Source organism: Charadrius vociferus, unplaced genomic scaffold (genome assembly GCF_000708025.1).
Source record: "Charadrius vociferus isolate BGI_N301 unplaced genomic scaffold, ASM70802v2 scaffold278, whole genome shotgun sequence".
Classification (NCBI taxonomy): Eukaryota; Metazoa; Chordata; class Aves; order Charadriiformes; family Charadriidae; genus Charadrius; species Charadrius vociferus.
Genome location: NW_009649705.1, coordinates 3034051 through 3055780, shown reverse-complemented (window position 1 = coordinate 3055780; position 21730 = coordinate 3034051). Strand labels below are relative to the sequence as shown.

The window sequence follows — 21730 nt, the reverse complement described above, 5'->3', positions numbered from 1 at the left end:
TCTTCCTTGTAGCAGATTTGTGTCTCACCTTGGGGAAAAAAAGCACAAGGTGAGAAAAGGGAGCACAGAATTTGAGGCTTCAATATTGTGATCCACTTCTTCCAAAGTAAAAAAGACGTTTGGTAGAAGTGAAGTTTGGTAGAAGTGAAGTTTGGTAGAAGTGAAGTTTGGTAGAAGTGAAGTTTGGTAGAAGTGAAGTTTGGTAGAAGTGAAGTTTGGTAGAAGTATCCCAGTAGCTGGATTTGCAGCAGATTTGCCCACTGGATTTAACTGAATGTTAAATGTAGAACTTTACATGGTGTAAGGAATGATGATAGGTCAAGTGGCTAAACTAGGTAAAACATCCATACGTGCAAAGGAAAAATATAATTGAGGGTTCTGTTTGACAGACTGGGACCATTTCACTCCAGGAATAATTAGTTTTCTGCCAGTTCTTCATCAGCTGTGTTCTTACTGTTTTTTCTTTCAAGGATCTGTTTTGCTGTTGAATAGTACTATTGTTCCATTTTTGAGGATTAAAATCTCTGATATCAGTATTTTCACTGATGATCTCGTGTGGTTGCATTATGTAGCATTTTGGGAATTACTTATTATGCTAAGACTTCTGTAGCATGGTAGAAAAAATGTCAAATGAACTACTGAGGCAAGCACATGTTCTTTGAATCATAGTGTCTGGAGGAAAATGCCGGAGTGAGGAGACTGGCCCCTCACAGAAGTCTCTTCATCTGTACACTCTGATAAAATCCAAAAGCAGCACTGTGGTAGCAGCTGACTTGAGCCATTGTGGTTTTCCTCCAGTGGCTGTTGATTTCTTTTTCCACTCTCTTGCTGTCTTCCCCACCCTCAGATACCTTGCTACCTTTCTTCCTGGCTCATTCTGGTTTTCCTCTTTCTTTATTACAAGTTTTGCAGATTATGGAGCTCGGAGTGTGAGGGCTGTGAACAAAAGAAGTGGGAGGTGATGCTTTGTCAGTATGTGGCAGCCATGTATGTGTGAATTCTTCTGCCAGGGAGGGGAATCTTTGTGAAACCTGTTGACGCACTTGCATTTTTTTGTCTTGTGGCTTTAATTTATCTTCAAGTATGTGATTTTTTAATTTATTTTTGTTTTTTAATGGCAATGATTCTTGTTGCAGGACTCAAGTGGAATGACCCTGGTAATGCTTGCTGCTGCTGGTGGGCATGATGACCTTCTCCGGGTCCTAATCAGGAAAGGAGCTAAAGTTAATGGTAGACAGAAAAATGGAACAACTGCATTGATACACGCTGCTGAAAAGGTTGGTGTGGTTATTGTTGTATTTGTGGTTCTCGGCTCTTTTACTTCCATTTAAAAGTGGCACTTTTTTTTTTTCCCTTGGAGGATGCCAGAAAGCAGTTAGCAGGATGTAGCAGGGTGACCTTAACAGCATAATTTCAGCAGTTGTGGTTACTCTAGTGTAAATAAATTCTGATCACAAACCCTGCCCTGAGTAGAGAATGTCATGGGGCTACCTAGAGGGAAAGTGGAGGCAAAGGATATCCCTGAATTTGTCTGTCATGAGGGCTGAAGTTCTTGTGTTGGAATTGCTTGTTATGATCTCTGGCTACACAGGATCCAAACTTGGGAGACTTTGAGAGCAAATATCTGATTAAGCAGATTTTACTAGTTGGGAGTTAGGAGATGGAGATGGTGGCAAGCTCTGCTCAGACTAAGACCAATTAGACCAGTAAGTTAGAGGATGTTTCATCGGTGAGCTCTTTTGTTCAAGTTATGTGTTTTCTTATGTACATCAGATAAAAGGCCAAAAGGGAGCATGATTCCAGTTTGATGAATAATGCAAACGTACTGTTTTCTTCCTGGGGTGTTCACTATTGCAAGATTTAGAAAAAAGAATTGTAAATACCCATGGCTGTCTACTTGCCTGAGTCTGAATGTCTCTCCCATAACTAGCAAAGAGCAAATGTTAATTGTGTCATGCCTCATGCTTTGGATTTTACTGATGGATTTTAAATAAATGTCACTATATATTCAGAAACAAAACAAGAATATTTTCTACTTACTTGTCTTGTGGTTTTGGTGGTTGTTTTGTTTTTGTTTTGTTTTGTGGTTTTTTTTTTAGAATTTTCTAACAACAGTAGCTATTCTTCTGGAAGCTGGGGCATATGTGAACATGCAGCAGAGCAGTGGTGAAACTGCTTTAATGAAGGTAAAATTAATGTTTGTACTGGCAAGGATTGATAGTAAACACATTTGGCAAACTAATAAAACATAAGAGTGTATTTGTAGAATTGATTTAGGGAACATGTACTATATTTGAAATACAAATACTACTCTTAATCTTTAATCCTTTTTTTTCAATGTACTGTTATGTCTAAACAATAAATGCAGATGCCATCAGTGTACCGTGCTAAATGTGGCTCATCATCCTCTTCCATTGTTTTGCTCGAAGAAATGCATATGCAGTCTTAAAACTGGAAGAGAAAAAACCCAGAAAGGAGAATCTTTCCCTTGGGTGTTGCTGTGATTGACTTTTGCCGTTTCATTGCAGGCCAGAAATAAAATAACCCGTTTGCAGTCTCCCTCCCAATGCCTGGTCTGCACCTTAACTCCCTCCATCACAAAGGAAATTTTTAATTTCTTTTTTAATTATTTTTTTTGCAATGGGAGAATTGTGAGACCCTTAAAATGGTCTGTGCTCCTCTTAATATTTTTTTTGTTGTTTATATCAAATAATTTCATCAAAGTTCCCCTTCCTGATAAACTTGCTGTATTTATATGTAGGCTGTTTCAGGCAGTGTTTGCAGAAGAGGTTACAAGAGCTTTTCTGTCCAAGACAAATGTGTTATTGTTTCTCTTCTATCCTCTGCAAGGCTTAACAAGTGTGGGGAATTCACATTTTCTGTAAAGAAAACGGTAACATGTTTGTGGCTTCCTCAGCTGCTTCAGTCCAAAATCTCTTCATAATTTGGCTGCCTCCGTGAACCTCAGTTTTAACCTTCGTTGTTTTTAAAGGTTCTATTAGTATTTGATGCAGAGCTGTACATGCTTTCTAATTGGCAGCCAACAGTAACTTACTCCGGGTATTTGTTATGCTGTGCAGATACAAAAAAATTTGGTCTTCATTTCCAGTAACTTACTGGAACAAGTTTGGCCGTGTGTGGATAAATGTATAAATGTCTGCGAGTCACTATTATTTAATCTTAGGAGTTGGATCATACTTTTTAAAAGAGAGGGGAAAAAATTTTGGCACTTAATTCTTTTCTCTGGGGTAGTGTGGAATTTTTGTGGGATTTTGTTTGTGGGGGGCAGATGGTTTTATTTATTTATGGAAGATTATGTATGGAAAGCACAGATGAAAGTTCAGAGCTGAAACAAATTTCAGAAGTTATCTTCATGAGGCCTTTGAGAAGTTAGAAATTTCTCTCTCTTGTGTCTATCCCTAATTTGTCTGAGTGAAATGTTTAAAAACAAATGATGAAGACCATGTGGTTGCATTCTTCAAAGTAAGGCTTTCTTTAGACCTTCGTATACTTTTGTCAAGTCTTTGGTTGACATGCCCTGAAATTCTTGCTGTAAGTAACATTGAACAGCCTTGGACACTTCGGCAGTTGGCCACAGTGACTGTCTTAACATGGCTAAATAACAATTTGGGGCAAATTCTGTTAATTTACTGCACACCTGAAGTATCATTTAAGATTCCTAGAAACAGACACTTGCAAGTGTTCCTTTAGTTATTCTGAATACTTCTGCAGAAACCCATTTATTCAGGTAAACAATTGCAAGAAAGTTTACAGTTACTGAACTCCAGCAGGTTAGGTGTTTTCACAGAACTTCTGGGGTTGTTCTATCTATTTTTTAAATTTCTTTTCTAATGAAGTCCACTTGGTAATCCTGAGTGTTGCTGTTTCTGTGGGATCAGATGCGTAGTGTTGCCTGGGTAAAGATAAAATATTTACGGAGTGTGATCCTGAGTTTGGAGTTGAGTTAGCATTCACAGAGCAAATACATAAACTTGTTTTCTGAATTGTAACTAACTTTGGATTTTAATTAATTTCTGCACTTCCGCTTACTTCAATGTTGTGCTGTGTTCTAACAGGGGATTTGTTGTTGTTGTCCATCCTTCCATCTTCTTACTTTCTGCACAGGCTTGTAAAAGAGGGAATTCTGATATAGTGCGGCTCATGATTGAAAGTGGAGCAGACTGTAACATTTTGTCAAAGCATCAGAACAGTGCGCTGCATTTTGCGAAACAATGCAATAATGTACTGGTGTACGAGCAGCTCAAGAGTCATTTGGAAACGTGAGTAAACTGTACTTTGAAGTTTGTTCTGGTGAAGTTTGCAATACTAAGCATGTCATAATTTTGGTTTAAGTCAAGGGGAAAGAGGGGGAGATTTTAGGAAAGAAAACAGATCTGATTTGGGCAGAAAGCTAACTGATAAGTGATGTGAAATGAAAATGACATGAGCTAACAGAATTAACAGACACTTGCTTAAACACTGGGAAAGGAGGAAGAGGGAATTTCTAGAAGTGAAAGATTCCTTAAACTAGAAATACAGCAACTGGGAAAACTAAAAAGTGTATAAGCACTGGGTAGTTGAATGTAAAGTCTTATTAGGGCATGCCAAATAAAGCACCTTTCTAAAAAGCATTAAAAAAACCTAGAAACAAACAAAAGAACACCAAACAAAAACATCATGAAAAGTCGGTGCACATAGTTAGGGTGGTGTTGGACCCTTAAACGTCAGCTGTGAGCTGAGAGTGCCAGGGGTAAAGCTTTCTTGCCAGTAAAGGATGGAAACAAAAGTCTTCAGCACACAACAGAGTGGCTGAAGTGCAGTGCAGTGTGTGTGGTATGTGAAGCGTTCATGTCATATGGTCATGTGAAAATACACTGAGCTGAATACTAAAAGGAGACAAACATAAAGAGAAGGAGCAAGCTCTTTAAATAGCAGTTTGGAGGAATACTGATAGTTAACATATCAGGGCAGAAAATTGTAACCAACAATCTCTAAACTTGGAGAAGACTCAAGGAGGGTCTCGAAGCTTCTGCAGCAGGTGAGATTTTGCCATGAATAGTTATGGTTAGTGCTGGAAGAACACTGTCTCAGTGCAAGACCCTCTTACTGTTCTATGATGATTTTATCCTAATGATTTATCTATCTAATATAAGACAATCTGTCACATAGTTTGTAGTCCAAGCTCATTCTCTTCTATTTTAGTGCTTAGAAAGCCCTGGCTGTTTTCTGTCTCTGATCTCTTGTGTTTCCCATAAGCTAACATCCTAAATCTTATCTTGACAGAAACTGCCTTGTAATGGTCACCGATACGTGCTGTAGTACTACCAATATTACAGAATCACAGAATGGTTAGGGTTGGAAGGGACCTCTGGAGATCATCTAGTCCAACCCCCAATATTCTTATTCTATTTTAAATAGTCATTAGTGCTCTTTCCTTTAGAACCTTATTAAATACTAAATTGAAGTGTACTAAAAAGTCTGAAAAGTCTTTTTTAGACTAAGAAGTCTAAAAAGTAAGATCTATGAGCAAACCCTCCCGTATGATCATTGCAGCAGTGGTCATAATGGAGGTTAGGGAGCCCTTCTGTAAGGCAGAGAAATCTGTGGAACGTTTGCAAAGCGGAGTGTCGTGTAAAAAATGTTTTAGTGCAAACCAGTCAAATACAAATAAAGACATTTCCAGGGCAAGATTGTATTTGCGTATGAATTCAGTTACGTAGGAACTCAGTTACAAAATTAGACAGTCACAGCAACACAGAATGGTTGAGGTTGGAAGGGGCCCCTGGAGGTCATCTTGTCAAAGTGTGCTGCTTGAGCAGGGCCACATAGAGCTGGTTGCCCAGGACCCGGTCCAGATGGCTTTTGAGTATCTCCAGTGATGGAGACTCCACAACTTCCCTGGGCAACCTGTGCCAGTGCTCGGTCACCCTCACAGTAAAAATGTGTTTCCTGATGTTCAGAGGGAACCTCCCGTGTTTCAGTTTGTGCCCATAAGCCATTGTCCAGTCACTGAGCACCACTGAAAAGAGCCTGGCTCCATCCTTTTTGCCCCCTCACTTCAGGTATTTATTGATATATACACATTGATAAGATCCACCGGAGCCTTCTCTTCTCCAGGCTGAACGGTCCCAGCTCTCTCAGCCTGTCCTCGTGTGTCAGATGCTCCAGTCCCTTCGTCATCTTTGTGGCCCTTCATTGGACTGTTTCCAGTATGTCCACGTCTCTCTTGTAGTGAGGAGCCTGGAACTGGACATAGTACTCCAGGTGTGGTCTCACCAGTCATGAGCAGAGGGGAATGCCCTGCCTTGGCCTACTGGCAGTACTTGGCCTAGTGCAGCTTAGCATGGTCCACCTTTGCAGCAAGGGCACGTTGCTGGTTCATGTTCAGCCACTAGGTCCTTTTCTTCCAAGCTGCTTTCCAGATGGGTGGCCACCAGCATGTGCTGGTGCCTGGGGTTGTTCCTCTCCAGGTGCAGGGCTTTGCACTGGTCCTTGTTGAACCTCATGATGTTCCTGTTGGCCCATTCCTCCAGCCTGTTGAAGTCCCACTGGATGGTAGCATGACCTTCTGGTGTGTCAGCCACTCCTCCCAGCTTTGTCTCATCTGCAGACATGCTGAGGGTACGCTCTGCCCCATCCAGGCTCTTAATGAAGATGTTAAGCAGGACCAGACCCAGTACTGGCCCCCGGGCTACACCAGTAGTGACTGGCTTCCAACTAGACTTTGTGCTACTGATTTTTTCTGAACTAATGTGTTCTGATCCAGTTTCACACTGGTAGGAAAGTATTGTCATGCCAGTATTTTTAATGCACTGTAAAGTTTGTCTGAGGTATTGTAGATCATCACATCAAACTTTTGTCCTGAGCAGACAGAAGCTATAAGGAATATTTTTCTTTATCTAGCAGGCTAAATGAAAAAAAAAAAAGTGCTAACAATATAAAAACTAACGATTTTTCAAACAAGAAAATTTGTGGAAGTCAGCAGGGGCAATTGAAGTGAATAAATGGAGTATGCTGATTTTCCCCCAGGGAAGGAAGGCATGACTTGTGAGTTAAGATTTTGAAGGCAACAGCAAGCATGCAGATAAAAGTGGTCTGGTACCTGCTGCTCAGTGTATTGAAACTTTGTCACTCATTTGCTATTTGATGCCTTTTCCAGTTTGTTTCCTGTTTAAAACCTGCCACCTTCAGTTTGCGCTAATCTGAATAATGAAGTTTGGAAGATCTTGAACATGTAATTTTGCCAGTGAAATGGCAGTTGAAATTAAATATTGATAAATGCAAAGTGATGTCCGTGGGGTATCACTAGTAACGTGAATTACACAGGGAGTAACACAGCTCTTGCCAATTGAGGAAGCTTCTAGTCATTACCTGAAAATAGCAGTTCAGTGCTTCTTGTCAGTCAAAAAGGAAGATAATATAGTAGTAGTGGATCTGAAAATAAAATGTAAATCCATGGGGTCTGGATGCCTTAAATATCACGTGCCATTCCAGTTACTTTATTTCAAAAACAGATGAAGCAAAAAGGAAAAGTAAAGATGATGAGAGATACAGGGTAGCTTCTGTGAGGACAGGCCCAGGGCGGTGGTACATGTCACCTTGGGACACATTAAAAGGTCAAAATTTAAAATAAAATTGGAAAACAACAACAGAAGGTAACCCAAAGCCATGAGGCAGGTTCTACACGCCATCCTGTTGAACGATTTAGTGATAGGTTTGAAATGGAGGAATATTTTGCACAGAAAAACTGAATTGTGGATCTCATTGTTGCAGAATGGTGTGGTCACAAATGCATGGGATTGTGGAAGGGATTCAGTAGATCTAAGGAGAGGTGCGATTTGTCTCTAGTTTTGGGTGCCTCCAAATCGGATCGCTGGAAACTAGGACAGTGTACCCAAACTGGTTAATCTCCTATATTTAATATGGCTTTGTCTAGAGGCTAGATGGGCTTCTGGGCTTGCTTTGGTGTGGCAGTTCGTGTGGTTTCTTTCTGTCCTATCAAATGCTTTAGTTTTAGATTGCGCAGATGGCAATGTCATCTAGCGCAGCGGGGGGGGAGCCTGCTCTCAATTATAGCTGAAAAAGCTGCAAGTCAGGACCTTGGCCTTGCAAAAGCCTTTAAAACCCATTTGTGTCAAAACAGCTCTCTGCAGAGGATTACTTAGTAACCTGCTTGTACAGGTGCCAATACTGGTGGTTACTGTGGTCTGTCTGAAGGATAGGCTACTCACTAACATTAAACCCCCCCCTCCCAACCCAAAAAACAAACGCACGCCCTCAATTTGGCTCTTTTATGGTAATGCCTCTACTGTTTCACTGCATTATTAGTAGAGTTTAACTGGGAACTGCATTTTTCTGATATTATTGCCAGTAAAATTACACAGTGACTTATATATTTTTACATTATACTTGCAGTCAGATTGATAAATCAGCCACACTGGGGAAGCGGTTGTCTGTTTCTGTTTAGCCACTAGGTACGTAATGGTGTTTCGGGGACAAAATATGTGGTTAGTTGGAATTCTTTGTTAGTCTGCTGCAGCACATTTGTATCAGCTTTTTATTATTGTGGACCCGATAGATGAATTTCACAATCAGATCACTGATAAAATGTTTTATTAAGAAAGTATTGGGATTTGGGGTTCATGTATGTGTAAACGATGATGAAGTGATGAAGGGATTCACTCCTGAAAATCGGGAGTCCAAAAAGGTAACCTGGAATCCTTTTTTTGCATCAGCTCTCGTTAAGTCTGTCTGATAAAGTAATTTTACTATGTGAAGTACAGGCCTCATTGTTTGGTATTTTAGGCTCTCAAGAGTAGCAGAAGATACCATCAGGGATTATTTTGAAGCTCGCCTTGTTTTGCTGGAGCCAGTCTTTCCGATTGCCTGTCATCGTCTCTGTGAAGGGCCAGACTTTTCTACGGATTTTAACTACAAACCCCCACAAAACGTGCCAGAAGGTAGGGAGGGGGTGGTTGTTGTGGTGGGGTTTTTGTTTGATTTTCGGGGGAGGGAAGAAAAAAGGTAGAATAGTGTGTTAAGAAACTGCCTCGTAAAAATGTCTTAGAGTATCTGTTATGCAAATTTTTTTTATATATGACGTATTATATTGCAGTGTATTACAATAAGAATGGTCTGATTATGGAGTATAGGGAGAACAGCGATGTTTTGATGCATTGTGGGTGGGGTTTGTGTGAATGTTGGTGGGGGTTTTTTAAGGTTTTTTTATTGCCACACACACCATCTTTCCTCTGTTTGTGGGTTATGTTAGCTTTGCGAGGGTTACATTAACCAAGTGACAGGTATTACAGCAAAAGAGTGGTTTACCTTACAATTAATAATTTTGAAAAATCTTAAGAGCAGACTTAGAAAATCTCATAGTGTTTTGTAGACAGTACCTAACGCACCGGAGTCTCGGAGTATTGTCACAGCGCTGTCATGAATCAAGTGCAGTCTAGAAACACTATGAAAAAGAAGCCAGCATCAATCAGTCAGCTCTGTTTTGCCCACAGACCCTTTGAAAAAGCTGGGAATCAAATTCCCAAGATACTTGGGAACATTTCTTTGTTCTTTCAGGAATCCAGACACTAATCTCTGATGCTTGGCTTAGCCGAGTCATTTTTAGTCACCTTTTGAGTGTATCAGGAAGATCCCTAATGATACCGATTTTTCTTGAAGTAATACATTAATGTGACTGAAATACTACTTAAACTAAGATTGAAAGTGGTTGTGTCTGCCTGGTTTACTGGTTGTTGAGTTGTAATATAAGTCTTCCAGTTCTTGATTATTGGTATTCTTTATAGAATTTAGAAACCTTATATAAGTTTATGTATTAAAATGAGGCATTTGTGGGTATTGAAGATTGTTGCTTATGGAATTTTGGTGCAGCTTGTAAATATCTGTAATTGACTTGGCTCGGTTGTCCCTACCAAAAGAATAGACAACCCAAACCACATAAAATTCCATAAATCTCTTTAAGTAAACCTAAAACCACAGAGGTGAACCGTACCAAGAATTGCTGTATCCATTTTACTTTCCTTTCGAGCAGCCACATAAAATACTTTCTGCTGCCATAGACCTTAATTTAGTGACCAAGTCACTTGTGTTCTGTGCTGGCATGTACCGGCTTGGGAGGTTGGATTTCTGCATGTTGCTTTGATAGTCCATTGGTGTTTAATATATACTATATGATATTTATATTTTTATATATATGTATTTGTACCTGTCTTCAAATGTTCAGTGTATGCAGTTCTAAATAATGGATCTCATTTCAAATTCATGTGACTGAATTGCCTTCCCTTTCAGGGTCTGGAATTCTTCTCTTTGTTTTCCATGCAAATTTCTTTGGTAAAGAAGTCATTGCTCGGCTCTGTGGACCATGCAGTGTACAAGCTGTGGTTTTAAATGACAAATTCCAGCTCCCTGTATTTTTGGTAAATTTTCATATAACTGGTTGACTGTAAAACTGCTTTATAAAGTCTTTGTGGAGCAGCCTGGGAAATCTTAGTGCCTTAATTTGGATTTTGAGTATTGTGATGAAGCATTTTTTATCATGATAGGGTGGGGTTTTTTTAATGAAACTTAATTCTTTTTTGTATGTGGAGAGAACTACAAAGCTTGCGTATACTAGACTCCATAAAAACTTAGGCCTTAGAAGGCAGGGACGTAGTGCCGGACAACCTGCTTCTAGGTGGCCCTGCTCGAGCACCAGGTGGTGCCTGGTTGGACCAGATGACCTCCAGAGGTCCCTTCCAGCCTCAACTCTTCTGTGACTTGGTTTGAGCAGGCAGGTGAAAATTGTGAATGAGGAGCTGTTTCACTTCTTTCACCTTTCACCTTGACCCAAGTAAGTTCTTAAATATAACTACTTTGCCTTGTTTTAATAATCTACGTCATATTTCTATTTTTTGATATTTTTTTTTAATCTGTTAAATGCATCAGTACGCATGTTTTTTCAAGTCTTCTTGTTTTCGCTGTGGTTGCACCAGAGGTTCTTTGCAGCATACACAACTCTCTTTCAAAAACTGCATAGTTAAAATGTTGTGTTCTATTAGTCTGCTCGCATAGCGCTTTCAGCCATATCCTGCCATTAACTTTGTCCGTTTTCTCTTTCCTTTTAGGATAGTCACTTTATTTATTCCTTCAGCCCTACTGCAGGCCTTAACAAGCTTTTTATACGGTTGGCAGAAGCTCCTACTGCCAAGGTACAGAATGCTCTCAAAATTAAATGTCTATATTAATTTTTTGTACAAGAACTCTTCCATAGTCTAAATGCTTCCTACTTGCATGTTGCAAGTCTAAAACTAAGGACTTCCCACTGTCTCCTCATCCCAATTCCCATCAGTTACAGTTCTATCCTGTGACATTGCCAGAACTTAGGAACATTGCCAAGGGCGTTAGTTCTGTCATAATTAAATGGTTTTATCTTGCAGTCAGAACAGTTCATGCACCAGCATAAAGTGATTACAGCTAAACATTTTCCCCATCTATATTGTCAATTTAATGACTAACAGATACATAGAGTGTCAAGTTATTTTTTGCGTACAGATGGTTTTGCTTTGTGTTTAGGAGAACTTGGAAGTATTTACTAGGATATGCAGTCTGCTTTTCAGTAGTCTCTGTAGTCTGTTGTATTTTCCAGGTGGTTTGGGCAGTAGTCCTGCTACATGTTACAAGATGAGTAACAGATCCTGTTCTGGTAGCATTTATTTTTATCCTTGGAGGATGCACCAGTAAATTTTCTTATCTTCAGCTTGAAAACTTATACTTAAATGTTTATTGTGCCTTTTTTTTTTTAAGGGAAAAAATTGAACTCGTGTTTAGATGAAAGTGTATGTGTATGTCTAGCTCAGATATGGGGCTAACTTGTTTAAACACCACCTCATGCAGTGGTGTTCTACTTGAGTCCTTTTACAAGCCGTTCATATTTCAGTAGGGCTGCTATGAGCTGATTTTGTTAATGCCACATTATAAATCCTTTTTTTTTTTCTTCTTCTTTCTTAATCACTAGCAATTGTATGCCTCGTCTCATGCTTTTCTTGTATTAGAAGTGTTTAACACAGTAGTTACATGTAAACAATCTTCATTTGCTTTTACAGGTGAAGCTGCTCATAGGCGCGTACCGAGTGCAGTTGCAGTGACACCGCGGCTGCGAGCATGTTGAGGGGACTGACACCTTTTTGGATATACTTCCGATTCCTCTGTTCAGAGACTGACAAAGCAGTTTGGAACTTTTTGGCACCACGGTCTTAAGACTAAGTTCCCATCTCACTGTCCCTTGTTGGCAGTCACGTAGGAAAGTGTGTGTTCAAGAGCAGTTCAGTGATGCGCTGCGCTGGTGGGACAGGGTTGTCAGCTTTTTTTACTTTGTACAGATGTAGATGTAAGTATTTGTGCCAATACATATAATTCTGTTTTTCCTTAACTTGTGGAGTCCAGACTGCATATTTCAGCTTTTCCACAATGTGGAATGGTGCATATAAGAACTATTTAAGGTAACTATGTGAAATGTCTTTTTTAATAGAAAGACCGTTTCAATTTGTAAACTAAAATTTTCTACTTACTCTAACTGTAATGTTTCTATGTAAAATGCAGAACTGTCATATTCTTGGAGCCATGGGCAGAAATTACACTTTGAAGTCACTGCATTAGATTTAACTTTGAATTGCTGAGGGCTGTGTTCTGGTTTGAAACTTTTCCTGTTGTTGTCTCCCAGTGAGGACACAGTTATGCTTCACAGGATTCCCTTTGAACAAAGGCAGCTCTGCCTGCAGGTGTGAACAAAGACATCTGAACAGGTGCAGTTCATAGAGGATCGCAATCGGTGTTTTAAAACTACTTTTGTGTTAGAGAAGCAACTGTCTTACAGACAGACATCTTCACATCTGAGTCCTTAGTCAAGTGACACACAGGAAAACAAATACAAGCTGAAAATAGCAAACCAGAAAACTTGTAACTACCTTAAATGTGCAGGCAATGCTTTTTCTGGACAAGAAGATACATAGAGGATCCATGTATTGCCCTTTAAGTCAGATATTCAGTTCCTCGGTGCAAAGAGCTGCTATCTTTTTTTATTTTATTTTATTATTTAAATGACCCATTTTATCAGATGACAGCAGTTCTGTAATGGTCCTGTGCTATAAAATACAAATGTAATACTTCTGTGTGAAGTATAGAATATTTTTCTTTGTAAACGAACCAACATCTTGAAACGTAAAAAAGAAAAAAAAAAAAAATCCAGATTGTGCCTTTGCTGTTCTGGTTGCCGCATGTAGTTTACATGCCACTATGTGCCTGTCTTATTACCAAAACTATTGTGGATAAATTCTTAATGTATTTGAGTGCTCACCATCAAAATGGTGAAGATATAGTAAGTATCCTTTTAATAACTGTGACTTTAATATAAAGGTTAATTAACCAGTTTTTAAAGTTTTGATTCTTGAAAGTTTAAAACTTTCATATTTAAGAGATGCCAAATGAGTAAGTAACAAAGCACACTATTTCAATTTTGTGGAATGTCACATTAAGCTATGTAAAACTAGAACAGCAACATGAGATACATATGCTCCTTTCTGGTTTGATTTAGAATAGTTGCCTTCCTCTTTGCAAACAGTGTTGATGGGATGTTTGTTACCAAGTCTGGGTTTTGCACAGACTTGGTGCTGCCACCTCTCGAAATATGCTAGATACCTCATTTTGCAAAGTGTGAACACCTGAAATGCATGAAAAGCACTGCCTGAAAGTCAGGTATGTCACTACCGGCACTTGGGACTTTGTGTAGCTGCATTTCTTTTTAGTCACTGTGCATGACATAAGGGAAGGGGACATCTGTGTTTCCTTGTGTTGGAGTGACAGTTTTCACGTACATGGCTGCCCCTCCCTCAGCTACTCCTGCATTGTCCACGTAAGGGTATAGCGCATGTGTGATAAGCTCTGTACAGCACAGGTCTGTGGTAAATGTTTGAGATGTTCAAGCTGGGGGGACAAAATGTTTTTGAACAAATGTCCATATAATATAGATGCTTTTTAGAAACTGTTGTACAGTCTAACCTCAAAATGTCTGGTAATGCTCCAAGAGTTGACATAGCAAGTAGTTTGTCAAAGGCTGTTGATTTGGGAGGGTTGTTTAGTTTGGGGTTTTGGTTTGGTTTGTTTTTTTTCCCTTGAGGCATTTGGAAGAGAGGGAGGAGTTTTACAGGCCATGGGAATAAAATTTGGGTGCATGACGCATTTATTGGGGGATGGATTTTGCAGTCATCTTTCTCTTTTAGTTGGTGATATAACTTCAAAATCCCTACTGAAGATGCATAAAAGGCATATGAAAAGATGTTTGAAGCTGGGTTTTTTTTTTTTTGTCTGATTTTGTTATATGGGTTTTATCCAATTGCTAAGAACAAGGTTTGGTGGACAAAGGATGAAGAGAAAGTAGCTACAATAAAAAAGAACCACACTTCTTTAGGAACTGTGGAGAAATACCTTTGAAGTACTTGCTCAGTTTCTTCTTGCTGCTCTGTCAGCAAGGCCAAGCAGCCGCAGTTCCTGTGAACAGCACTGGCAGTAAATTGCTCTGAAGGGTTGGATTTATTATCGTTCACTGCCACAGCGCAGTACTTGTGTTCCTGGCTTCTTTCACAGCTACTGTGGGTTGGTGGGTGATACAGCTGACTTTATCACAGGTCCTCTGTGCTTTCTGCACCCGTTTTTCAAAAATGAGATGTGTTTTGATCAGTCTGGATGGAAGAAAGCTGTTTCAATATATGGAAGAGACAGATAGCCCAGAGCTACCACCTTAGCCAGTGGGGTTTGCTCAGCATGCCTGAGAGCTGTCCTAAAACGCTCTGCCTGTCTGTACCTGCTACAGTTCTGTTCTCACTCTTTGCCTTCCCATATAGTACTGGAAAACAGCCAGTGTAAATTCTTGCTGAAATCTTTCAGAGCTGCTTTCAGAGCTGCTGCAGCCCAGCAGGATGGGAGCTGAGACAGCATTGCTGTTGGAACACATCATGCAGGGGCTTTAGTTTTGCTGGAGTCTCTGTAATGTGGAGCTGTGATGGACTTTTAAGAATGCAAGAGAACTATAATTTCATTTTCCTCAGCTACTGGTGCATCATAGGTGTGTGCTGCAAGCCCATCACTGAATCCTGACACTTCAAAATTCCTCAGCTTTTTTGCGTGCCACATAAATGTGCAACCTGTCTTAAAATGTTTGAGTGAAAAGGCAGACAAAGGTTAGGAAAAAAACCCACTAAAGGCAGACAAAAGACATCATGGAATACAAATTTGAGCAGGAGTGAGGAAGCAGTAAAAATTAAGGTTGAAAAAGGGTCTCTTAAAATCTCAAAACACCTCAAGTATAGCAGCCAGGGGGGAGGGAGCGGGCAGAAGATGGTACTTTTTGATATCAAGTCAACTGTTTCTCCATAGCAGTCTCAGCTGTTGTGCAGGATAGCTACAACTGAATTGTTTTCAAGAATTTCTGTAATGCTTCTTACATGATTTGCATGGCAAGGAACTCCCCCGTGGTTAGTTACTGCTGGCACAGGCTCATTTATTGTAGGTGGCTCAGACCTCAGCATTGGTTAGCTCCTCTCATGTGCTCTTAAAACGCTGGTGGGGACAGCTCTGCTTTTAAGACAACTAAAACCACGTGTATGGGAACTGAAGACATTGTCACCACCCCCAGGGGGACCACTGCCTGCTCCAAAACTGGATTCATCGTAACTGTTTGGGCATGTTCCAGCAGCAGAAATGTTTCCAAGCAGAACTTGAGGACAGCATTACCCATGTGGTGACATCTTGATCCTGCATCTTAAACTCTCAGTGACAAGAAGTTGTGTTTGCTGGAGCTGTTACTTGTACAGACTTTCCATAGCCAACTGGAGAGAATATGAATTTAGGGAAGAAAAGCCCAGTTCGGCCTGTTAGAGCAACTGCATGGCTTACGCTGACCACAGTCATCCCTATTATGGATGAAAAGCTGCTGTCGCTGCCACAAGCATAACAGCCAGAGCCCCAGCCTGCACAGGCTGTGCTTACGTGCATATTTATTTTGTTTTTTCTTTTTTTAAAGGCTTCAACCAAGCTGGTTGTGACATCCTGTCTGGAAGAGTTTGCGTGGGAGATGTGAAGCATTTGAAATTTCCCTTGCTTTCCTAGATCTGTCAGCTCTGCTGTCTTAATACTCAACAGTTCCTATTTCTGTAAACAGTAGGGTGAGGATCCCTAAACTGTGAGTGCACATCATCCTGCGCAGCCCCCCCAGACTGCCCCCCCCCCACATTCACACTTCCCAACACAGAGGGGCCAACAGGAACTCCCAGTGGTTCCCCACTATGAGGAGACCAACTGAGTACAGCAAGACAGTACTGGCTTGCGCTGTTTTCATTAGTGGTATGATGAAACACTTACGTACACTGAAAATTATACAAGAATTCCTCATTACTGTGCACCTCGAAGATGAGCCTGGCTCCATCCTTTCTACCCCTTTCCATTTCCTACCTCCCAACCTTCTGTTTTCCAGACTGACCAAACCCCAGCACCTGTCCCCACGGCTCCTATGCTCTAACCTCCTGAGCATCTCAGTGGCTTCCACTGGACTTGTTCCCGTATGTATCTTGTCTTCAGGAGCCCAGAACTGGTCACAGCATTCCAGCTGTGCTCTTCTAATGGAGCTCAGGCTGGGGTTGGACACCATCTTCACTCATCCCTCAGGACTCCACATCAGCCTCTGCAAAGCTGCTTCACAACCAGTCTGCACAATTTCAAGTTATTCCGTACCCACTGCAGGACTTAGTATTTGCCTTTCCTGAACTCGGGGATGTTCCTGTCAGGTTCTCAACTCATGTTCACTGCCTTGTTGAGTTCAAGAAAAAAAAATAAACCGCCTGTTATTCATTAATTTGAAGCAATTTTATAATAAATACAGTAACCCTGAAAAAATGGTGGTATATTACAGTGGCATTGTCATTGCATCAAAATTCATTTTTCGTTATTCATTTCACTCATGGTTTTTCTTTTTCATCTTTTTACTGGGTTACTTAACTGCATGGACGGTGACATCTTACTGCAGCTTTAATCTCCCCACTGGTTAACATTTCCTTCCAGTCCATTTCAGCTGTTGCTGACTCATATGCTTTTCTCTCGGTAACTAACATTTTTGTGCTGTTTTAAACTCTACTGCAACGTAAACACAACCCACCCTATTGTTTTTTTCTTTAAATATAACCCCCCACCAATTTCCCAATTTGTCACATATTTTACTGCTTGAAAATATTTTCTTACTCATTCCATTTAACTCTAAAGGCTTTTTTTCAGTCCAAAATTAATCATTTAACCACAGAGCAGTCTTTTAATATATCATTTACTCTGATTCCTGTTTTAGCACGTACAAACTTTAATCCTTTTATCAACACCATTTCCCAGCACTACTATTGAAGATCTGGAAACAAAATCTGCTTCCAGTAGTTTAGATAAAAAGGGAGTCAAGGCCCCAGCGACACATCAGAGTTGGCCAACATCAGCTTCACTATGAAATGCTCAACTCTGCTTAACACCGGGTACCACCTTCTCTGCCAGAGGCTGACAGCCGTAAGGTGACAAAAGCTGTAACTCGTCCCCTCCTACAGGACAAGCAGATACAGTATTCAGATTCTTCTGATGTGTCTTTTCCAATCCAGGGTGCTGGTGGGAGACACGCCACCTCCCTGCTGGTCCCTCTTCATTTCAAACGGCCCTTTTCCCTCAGGGCCCACAGGGCAGACCTGTCTACAAAGCAGAAAGAATACAGCTAAAGTGAGAGTGACGAATTCATCCTTCTCTGCAGATTTAATTTCTGTTTTATTGGATAACAGCATTATTCTTGTGCCCAAGAGCATAGAGAGCAACGAAGAAAAAAAGAACATGTGTTGAGCACAATAATAAAGCAGAGAAACCGATAACCCGGAACAAAGGAAACATTACATCACAAAAGTCACCACCACTGTTAAGTGCTCTGATGAGTGACAACATGATTGCATTCTCACCCCAGATGGTAATTCCAGCTTGAAGAGCAGCACTTTGCACACCATCACGGTATAGCAGAAAGCCATCTTCAGTTCTGTGGGTGTAGTGCCACCAGGGGTTTTCATTGAAGCCTAATGCAACAGAGAACGTTTTCAGGAAATAAATATGATTCAGGCTGAGGAGTTACAAGAGACACTTCAGTGGTAACTTCCTTGAAAACACGCTTTTGTAATCAAAGTTCAGCAAACTAAAAGAACTCCACCAGCAAACCACAGAGCAGTGTATTAGCAAATACAGCTGGATAAAGACTGGGAAATACTGACACTTTCCCAGATAGCCCTTCCAAGAGTTATCCGGAATTCCCTACCACTGTTCAGGAACCCCAACAGCAGGCAGCCTGACAGAGATTGTGACCTCGTTACAAATTAAATCGGAGCCCAGTGCATTTTCTGGTGTAGCAAATTTGAGCATTGAGGAAGGGAAAGCAGTGAGTGACACACCAAGGCCAGCTCTCATCTCTACAAAATACTGCTCAGTGACAAGTTAAGGAAGATCAAACTGAGCAGGTGGAACCTTTTTATGTGATTGATGTGACGCTTTCCCAGTCTTTTGCCATTTTTTCACAGTTTGCTATTGTACACGCTCCCCAAATACAACGCAATCCATTCACATTTTTATCTAATCTTCCCTCAATTTTTAATGCAATGTAATTAGACCATTAGGCTTTGTCAGCCAGGTTCACACTGCAATCCGAAGTACACACATACAAATGAATAATGGGGAAAGAGAAAGAAAGGATTTTATCACTCCACTGAGACAAGGAGTCATTATTTAGCCAGTCAAAGAAACACTTGTATCTCCAAGGAACCTTGGCCATCCACTCTTCCCCTCACAGGAAGGAAACTGTAAGTTGAGGACAGAAAAATTCTGAGGCGCCTGGGAAAGCTGCCAAATGCCAAGGCTCCCAAATGGCTCTTTTGCACAGGAGTACTCCAATACGTAAGGACAAGCAAGAAGGCTGAATTCCCAACAGCTACACGGTCAGGACAAAATGTCAGCTGGATAGAAAAATCTCTTTTGAGTCAAACTTTGAAAAAATGAAGTGTTTTTTCTGTTACTACCACTTTTCTGATAAAGTTTTAACTGTATTGTCTTTTTTAGATTTTGTGAGTAAATGCTCGTAGCTTGCTTAGCCTGGTGTATCTCACACATTATTGTGTGATTATTTTTATATTGTGATTTTATTGCCACTGGAAAGTAACAGGGAACTCCTTAGTAAAGGGCACGGCAAACCTGGGAAATAGTAAAAGGGGACAGAGCTTCTGTGGCATAATAGGGTTCTGCCTGTCACAGGTAGAAATTTTGAACTATTTCAGTCTTGGGAATCAAAGACCACATATGCAATTTTTCAGTTTTAGTTGTAACTCACAGTACAGTTTGAGATGTGTGACTGCAGAAAGATTTCTTCTCTCATGTTGCCCTTCCCGTGCTTTTTACAGAATGACTGAGGACCCCATCGTGTCTTTACTTCCCATGCAACTCTGAAGTTTTACTGCTTAGTTCCCACATTCAATTTACCAGCTGACTTGGAAATCAGTAGAAGGACCCCTCTAATTAGCAATAAAACATATGAACTACTACTACAGAATCACAGAATGATTTAGGTTGGAAGGGACCTCTGAAGATCAACTAGTCCAACCGCCCTGCCATGGGCAGGGACATCCTTTACGTGTCATTAATAAATAGCTCAAAATAGCTTGTTCTTTATATATATAGTTCTCTTTATATATATTGTTTAGGAAAAGAGGAAATGGCATCAAGTTGCACCAGGAGAGGCTTAGGTTAGACATTAGAAAAAACTTCTACACTGAAAGTGTTACTGAAGACTGGAACAGGCTGCCCAGGGAAGTGGCTGAATCACCACCCTTGGATGTATTTAAAAGCCATCCAGACATGGTGCTCAGGGACATGGTTTAGAAGTGGGCCGGGTAGAGTTAAACAACGTTTGGACTTGATGATCTTAAAGGTCTTTTCCAGCCATAATGATTCTATGATTCTCTATTTACTGTTAACACAACTATAGAGACGGCTCCGAGTATGTTTACTAGGCCAAACAAACAGAGGAGAACTGACCCAAATTCCTCTTTGCTTTATCAGTAGAACTTGCACATCTCGCTGAAATCCCATCAGTATTTAAAAGTATTTTTACTTCATAAAAGCAACTGGTGTTTTGGAATTTCAAAACTATCAGAACTACCAAATCAAGCTGCATAAATCTCCCTTTAAAACCCTCGTATCTGTCAGTCCCACAGAGATGCTTCCAACACCCAGGGTAGATGACACTACATAACTGTGTGTATGCAAACTGAACTCGATCCCAGGTTTTACAGAGTACATGGACCAAAGCCTACTGGCTAATCCTGAGGACTGTTCAGAATTGGAAACTTCAATGTTGATCATACAAACCGGATTCTGAGTGCAAAGTATCAGTAACACCCAGTAGCTCAGACATGGAACCATATTGCGATCATGGCACTATGGTTTTTGGATGCAAGACACATTATGGCTAACCAGATTTTGAGCTGTCTGCAAGAGGCTGTATACGTATACTTCAAGTACTTGAAAAACAGGGGAACATATGACAGGAATTATGCAAGGAATTACATTACCTGAAGGCAAGTATTAGTTTGAAATGTAGAAACAGAATTACATCAAATTGTAAATGTGAACAAAAAGAGAGCTCCTAATTTCAGTAATTGCTGAATAAAGCCAAACATCCCAATACATACCTTGTACTAAAGCTTGGTTTTGGATTTCCTTTTGTATGTGTAAGACAGCAGAAGGATTCTGCACAAGCCAGTCTTCATCTGCATTTTAAGATTCTAATAGTAACCTAAAAAATGAAGAGACAGTAAATAACACTTCAAAAAAACTAGAAAAGAGTTTGTTTGAAACTACTACTACACTTCTGTAGTACTGAAGAAAATACTTCTCTTTTCAAATACCCATACGTATAATATGGAGAAATAAACCATAATAAAACTTTCACATTACCAGAAGAAAAATCCATTTATACTCTACCCACTCTTACCACTTAGTTGTTACTACACAGATTTTGCTAAAGATTTAAAATTTTGTTTTACTACCTCAGCAGTTAAAAAACAGCTGTTCCAAGAACATTATAGATTTTCATACTTCTGCTTGGAGTAGACTAAGTACAATTCTGCTCCAAAGAGCCCCAAGTCATTTCCCTTTGGAGGGTTTTTAAGCAGACACAACAAATTAAATACTGTCATCTTCTAGGCCTGCCAATGCATGTGGCCAAAGAGACGTTTCATCCTGCTCATATTCTTGCCAATACAATAGAGCCCCTGCACACAACACAGAGTTATTAATGAAACTTAGGAACTAACTGCTCTCACTATAGTTGCACTGAGGATATGGAAGCACAAATACAGTCTCCTCCCCATTCCGCAGCCTGCTGTGGTACAGACATTTAACAGATACTTAAAAGGGGCAAAGCTGTATATGAAAATAATACAACTGAACTAAAATGTTGTCCCACTTTATAATAACATCTCAGAACAGAACTTCATACAAGTCTCATTAAAATATATTTTAATACTAAAAACATTAGAAATTGATGCAAAAGTTTTAGACTTTTGTAATTTCAAAACTTCTACGGTAGATCTGCTTGCATTTGCAGTAAGTGCAGCTGGAAGAGCAAACA

General features: G+C 40.1%; 1 protein-coding gene across 1 annotated transcript in view; it reads left to right on the top strand.

Annotated features, from left to right (window-relative positions):
* MPHOSPH8 (M-phase phosphoprotein 8) overlaps positions 1-12614 on the top strand; it is a 26138-nt gene extending 13524 nt beyond the window's left edge. Inside the window, 7 exon segments of the mRNA XM_009890651.1 lie at positions 1137-1277; positions 2100-2186; positions 4126-4280; positions 8806-8960; positions 10306-10433; positions 11121-11204; positions 12099-12614. Of these exon segments, the coding sequence (XP_009888953.1) occupies positions 1137-1277; positions 2100-2186; positions 4126-4280; positions 8806-8960; positions 10306-10433; positions 11121-11204; positions 12099-12140 (792 nt within the window). The 3' untranslated portion in view covers positions 12141-12614.
* The last annotated feature ends 9116 nt before the right edge of the window (positions 12615-21730 follow it).